Source organism: Propithecus coquereli, unplaced genomic scaffold, assembly GCF_000956105.1.
Source record: "Propithecus coquereli isolate 6110/MARCELLA unplaced genomic scaffold, Pcoq_1.0 Scaffold256, whole genome shotgun sequence".
NCBI classification, from domain to species: Eukaryota; Metazoa; Chordata; class Mammalia; order Primates; family Indriidae; genus Propithecus; species Propithecus coquereli.
In genome coordinates, this window is record NW_012148130.1 from 1,877,666 (window position 1) to 1,884,154 (window position 6,489).

The 6,489-nt window shown below is 38.0% G+C and overlaps 1 protein-coding gene across 1 annotated transcript in view; it reads right to left on the reverse strand.

Annotated features, from left to right (window-relative positions):
• RCOR1 (REST corepressor 1) overlaps positions 1-6,489 on the reverse strand; it is a 118,172-nt gene that overhangs the window by 17,167 nt on the left and 94,516 nt on the right. The window contains exons 4-6 of the mRNA XM_012647128.1: positions 4,724-4,776; positions 1,058-1,219; positions 235-353 (exon numbers count right to left, since the gene is read on the reverse strand). Coding sequence (XP_012502582.1) covers positions 235-353; positions 1,058-1,219; positions 4,724-4,776 — 334 coding nt within the window. The remainder of the gene's footprint in view (positions 1-234; positions 354-1,057; positions 1,220-4,723; positions 4,777-6,489) is intronic.

The following is a 6,489-nucleotide window of genomic DNA, read 5'->3' on the forward strand; positions in this document are numbered from 1 at the left end:
CCCTAAAGGGGTAGTAAAAAAAAAAATGTGTGTGAAAGTTCACATTCAAAATGGAATTTCGCCGATGGCGGGAAAAGAGTGATGAGAAAAAGTACCTGAATAATGTAACCCTCACACTCTAAAACACCTCATGAACATGATTCCACCAGAAAGGGTCTACTTTTCCTTCATGTACCCACAGATCTCAGAAACTTCCCTAAGTGGGTTAGACGACACCCCCAGGCCCATGCTTACCTCTCCTCCCGCTCACGTTTTTGTTTCCGAGCATGGCGATCCATTACACTAGTTTTAGTCCTTGTCTTCTTCCAAGAGTAGTAAAATTTCACTAGACTTGCTATAGATTTATCAGGAAGCTAAATATAAAAAATGAGTTGGTTTAGATTTAAAATTAGTCTTTAAAAATCAAATGTGTTTAGATGCATTTAATAAGGATCACTCTCACATACCCGGAAATGTCCTAACTCATAGTCCTTATTTTCAGAAAAGAAAAAAATTGATAAGAGTTCTTATCAATATACATTTTCAAATTATGGAAGTTTAACTGTGACATTAGCCAAAAAGATAGTAAATCAGTTCAGGATAAATCAGAGTTTTCACACACTCAAGGTTCTTAATACCACCTTTGTTTTTGTTTTTTTTTAATTAATTTGAATACTTAATGTAAACTTCAGTAAGTTTTTAAGCAGGAGTCTACCTAAGAGCTTACTGGAATGAAATGGTTAAGCAAACTTTTCCCAGGCAGAGCCCCATGAAGCTCCATTCCAAACAACTATCAAAGATCTTTTCCACTGGTCTCATCTTCTGGGAGTCCGGACAAGGATTGGGATGGTGGGTGGGGAGCTGACAGGCTGGGGGTGCCAGGACGTGCGTCAGTCCTGGAATCTGAAGACTCCCACCCAGGGAGCACCGTGGAGCAAGCTGCACTGTCTAAAGGGAGCTTGATTAAAAATGGGAGTATCTGCGCTTGAGGATGAGACCCCTGTCTCCCAAGTATGCTGCAAAAGAGAGGCTGGGGCTTGGGGTGGGGTGCTGGGAATCAATAGTCTCATCTACTTACCATTTGTTGGATTCTATGAAAAGTTTTCCCATGAAAACTAAAGGCTTGTTCAAACAAGACTTTATCCTCCACAGTCCACTCATCTGGGAAGGGGGTAAAGTTGGGCAAATCAGCCAACGATTTTTCAATATTATGCTTATGCCAGAAGAGCATCCCAAGAGCCTAGAAAAATGATATCAGTGAAATTTTATTCAAACAAAAAACTGAACACTAAAATGAAAGTGAGACTGGTAAAAGAAGAGTATGTACTACTTTATATTCAGACAAATTAATAACTAACTTATATAACACTAAGTGGCAGACACTTCACTGAAGTCTCTATTTCTTCATGTGGCTGAGTTATTGTCTAGTGTCCCTTCATTTAACCCTTTAGGACTCCTTTAAGTATTTCCTGCAGGGCAAGGTTAGTTGTAATGAACTCCTGCAGCTTTTGTTTATCTGGGAATGTCTTAATTTCTCCCTCTTATTTTTAAAGGGTAGTTTTGTCAGATAGAGGATTCTCGGTTGACAGTTTTCTTCTCTAAGCACTTTGAATGTATCAGTCCATTGCCTTTTGGTCTCCAAAGTTTCTGAAGAGAAACCTGTCCACTATCTTTTTCAGGAATCCCTGTATGTAACAAGTCATTTCTCTCTTACTGCCTTTAAGATCTTCTTTATTTTTGCTTTTGACAGCTTGATTACAACATGGACTTTCTTCAGTTCTTATTTAGTTTGTTGATCTTCTTGGAATGTTTATATTCATGTCTTTCATCAAATTTGGGGAGTTCTGGGCCATTATTTCTTCAAATAATCTCTCTGCCTATCTCTTTCTCTTCCCCTTCTGAGGCTCCCACAGTGCATATGCTGGTCCCCTTGACTGTGTCCCACAGGTACCTCAGGTGCTGTTCACTCTACTTCAATCTTTTTTCCTTCTGTTCTTCAGTCTCAAATAATTTCCACTGTCCTATCTTCATGTTCTTCTCATTCCTTCTTGTGACTGTTCAAATCTGCCTCTGAATCCCTTTAGTGAATTTTTCATTTCAGTTATTGTATCTTTTAGCTACAGCATTTCTTTTTGGTTTCTTTTTAGGTTTTACATCTCCTTATTGACATTGATATTGCCATTTTGTTCATACCTCATTTTCTTGACTTTTTCCACATCTTCCTTTAGTTCTTTGAGCATCTTTAAGATAACGGCTTTAACGTCTTTGCCTAGTAGATCTGCCACCAGGTTTTTTTCAGGGACAGTTTCTGTTGATTAATTTTTTCCCTTTCAATGGGCCATACTTTATCATTTCTTTCTATGCTTTGTGATTTTTTTCATTGAAAACTACACATTTGAGTCTAATAATGTAGTACATCTGGTATTCAGACTCTCGCCCTTCCCCAAGGGTTTGCTGTTTATTATTATTATGATTATTTTAAACTGTTGTAGGCTGTCTGTAAGCCAAGGATCAGCCTAAAGTGTAAACTTAAGGTCTTTTCAGGTCTTTTCTGAGCCTATGCCTTTCCCTGAGTGTGCCTGGCAACTTTTTATTAATAATTTCCCCCTTATATGCATTTACTTTTCAATGTCCTCGTCTTTATGTCTGGCTCCCAAATCGAAAAAAGGAGAAGAACGAAGGCAGGGGAGGAAGCAGGGGAAGTCACTTCAGCCGGAGGGAGAGGAGCTGGCAACTACGTGGGGAGGAGCAACGATGGCTGCCGGTCTCCTTGTCTGCACCTTTGTCATCAGAAGTAGCAATCAGTAATTAGAGCGCAGATCCTGTATTTGGAGAACAAGGTGCTTTTTGCTCACTCAGGCTCTATAAATAAGCTGTGTGCAAGCCGCTCCAGGAACACATTTACGGTTGCTTGCCACAGGGCAGGGGTTGGGAGATGGGGAGCTACAAGCTTGCTATGATCTGAAAATGAGCAAAGTTGCAGGCTTTCAACAGATTTCAGAGTTCCAAAATAGGTACCTCAGACAGATTCTGCCAGTGCAATTTGTGTCTAGGTGGGGAGACAGTCTCTTGGTGCTTCATACTCTGCCATCTCCCAGAATTCTCCTTGCCATATGTACTTTGTATACTACCTCATTTATCTCAAGTCTTGTGAGATAAATTCCATTATTCCCACTTCTCGAATTAGAGTACCGAGGCCCTGAGAAATAAAGTAACTTGCTAGAAGCAGCATGGATCTAGAATCTGTGCTCTTCAAGTGCCACACTTTAAATGCCTCTCTCTATAAAAGCAGAAAGTAATTTATAAAAGTACTCCATTGTTTTGTTATTCTCTTATTTAAAAAACCTCTAACCTTTTTTTTCCAGCTGAGAAAGAATAGGTAAGGAACAAATTAAAAACCAATTGCAACAATATAGCAATACTTTCCTGAAAGAATTTTCTATACTGCAATTGTAAAGTGAAAATGATCATGTTAATGATCATTTCTAAAGTAGAAATGATCAAAGACTAGGATCCTTATGAATTCATAATGGTATATTTAGCAATCACCCAATAATATTTATACTTTCTAAATAGAATAAAAAATCCGGGAGTATACATTCAGGGGCAACTTCAATCTATACTCCCAAGTTATAATCACCAATAACAAAAAATTTAAATATTTTTTTTAAATTAATGATTTTCTAAGCAACTTTGTGAAGTTTTTAAGTAGAGTTTGGAAAAACAGAAGCATATGTTTCTTATTTTGAAGATTTTGGAACTATCTTAGTGTAACTGGCTTTTCTAAAAGTACCTTCAATGACCAGGATAGAGTAATTGAATGTAGGACCAAGCCCAAAGTGTACAATTTTATATAATCTAAACTCTTGGTACCGTCAATCATTAGGATAAATGAGAAACATTAATACCTTAAAGGCTGTAAAATCTAGATCAATGCCATATTAAGGATTAATCCAACTTAATGTACTTAAAACAGGTCATTAGAAACAAGGCTGAAAAAAGACATCAACATACTTTTGAGAGAAATAAACTTTGTGGATTTTTTTTCAATATGTTCCCAAAAATATTTTTTAAAAAACCTTAGACTGGACGTGGTGCCTACGATCACGTGAGGAGTTCAAGACCAGCCTAGGCAACATAGCAAGACCTCGTCTCTACAAAAAACAAAAATAAAAAAATTAGCCAGGTTTGGTGGTGCACACCTGTAGTCCCAGCTACTCAGGAGGCTGATGTGAGAAAATCACTTGAGCCCACAAGTTTGAGGCTGCAGTGAGCTATAATATGATTGCGCCACTGTACTCTAGCCTGGGCAACAGAACAAGATTCTGTCTCGAAAAAAACAACAAAAAAACCCAAGTCAAATGTTTACAACCTGAAAGTGATTCCAAACAAAGAATATTACAACACTCTAAGTTTGAGTGTGACAACCGGAGTCAGAAAACATCATACAACCAGAAAAATGACAAGCAAATCATATATTCAAATGAGAAAGCATTATGCTCAAGTATGCAGCCCTTAGTAACCAACAAGTAACCACTGTCCTAAAGGCTGTAGACCTGCAGAAACGCACAGATGCCTTTCAATCACAGGGTCCTCTAATACTCACACAGGACCAGAGTCTGTATAACCACCAAAAGGTTGCTAATGAGGAAACACTGCTAACTCAGATACAGAGAAGAAAAACATTTAATAATAGGCTATGAAGACCCATTTTTAACAGCAAAAGAAAAACACCTGTCATTACCTGTTCCATGTTGTACCCATGCTTCTCTTTGGCAATGGCAATGTATTCGTCCACTGAAAAACAAGATGAGAGGCCAGTAAACAAACTGCAGGGCAGAGCACAGTCTCGTCTGCTAGAATTGATATACCAGTATCTCACAGGCTTGCCACGCACAAGACTAACAGTAGACACACAGTAACAAAATAGAATCATATAATATAATCCAATCATGGATTCCACAGGGAAATGCTGAATATATACTCAAATAGTAATAGCAGATATCTCCTGCGATGAGATTATTGGTTTTTTGAGGTTTTTTTGTTTTGTTTTGTTTTTTTTTGAGACAGAGTCTCTCACTCTGTTGCCCAGGCTGGAGTGCCGTGGCGTCAGCCTAGCTCACAGCAAACTCCTGGGCTCAAGCGATCCTCCTGCCTCAGCCTCCCGAGTAGCTGGGACTACAGGCACACGCCATCATGCCCGGCTAATTTTTTCTATTTTTAGTTGTTTGGCTAATTTCTATTTATAATAGAGACGGGGTCTCGCTCTTGCTCAGGCTGGTCTCAAACTCCTGAGCTCAAGCATTCTTCCCGCCTCGGCCTCCCAGAGTGCTAGGATTGCAGGCGTGAGCCACTGCGCCTGGCCCAATTATGGGTTTTTGTTAAACTTAATTCTACTTAAATTTTCTACAACAAAGTATTACTTTAAAAAATAATTACTTAGCAGTAAAAAGAACTATGAAATTTGATTCATGTTTAGTCTCAGCTGAGGCTGAAGAACAAGGAAGCTATTTTTATGTTTTTTAAAAAAAAAAATCTTAGGGATAAATTACATGACCCAATGCTGGTATTTGCTTTCGCATACGTGCTGCTCCAATACAAGGTGGCAACTGCTAGCTTTCAAGCACTAAGAAAACACCAAGGAAACAGATTGACTCAACCTCCAGAAGAAGGTCCCGCCTCCATTTCCCCCCTAAGAATTTTCTAGACCTTCTCAAGTGCACCAGAAGAATAATGGACTACTAGTCAATAGCACTGCCTTAAATTCATGTATGATTTTCTTTTATAAAAACAACACAAGCTCCAAAAAGAAATCAAGTAGCATAGAACTGTATGAAACGAGCAGTAAAATCCCCTCTAACCTCTTGTCTCTTGCTTCCAAATCTCACTCTCCAGGGGAAATGACCAAACTTAAAAAAATAGGTTCACAGTGGTTCACTTGCCCACTGTTACACTTTAGTAAACGGAAGAGATATATTTAATAAAAGGGAGAGCTTCTAAACCTCAGTATGCTATTCAATTATACCACAACCATGTTCCTAACTGTAGTATAACTGACAACCAATTTAGGAAATAAAAATCAATTTTAGAAAAGAATTCAAATACTTTGTTATAAGCATGTATTCTATTACTGGTGAAAAAATATTAATCAATGAAAAAGTCAACCTAATTCCAACAGCAACTACCTATACTGCAACTCAATATTGATTTTAATACTAAGGCTAATTTTTACAAATATCGATGTTAATACTAATTTTCCATTTGTTTCAATATTTAAAATATTGACAAACTACTGGTTACTTCACTGAGAATACAGTAAAATTCCAATTCACCTGAAAGTCAGTGATGACAAACTAAATGACCGTAGTTTGTCACGAAAGTTGGAACGGGTGACTTTAAAAGTACAGGAGGGAATTACCCCAAAGTGTGTCCCTTGCTTTTTTCTTCACAATAGGGTAGATTAGGCCAGATAAGAGAAAAGTGCTCTAAGGTTCTAAAAAATGCTAATGC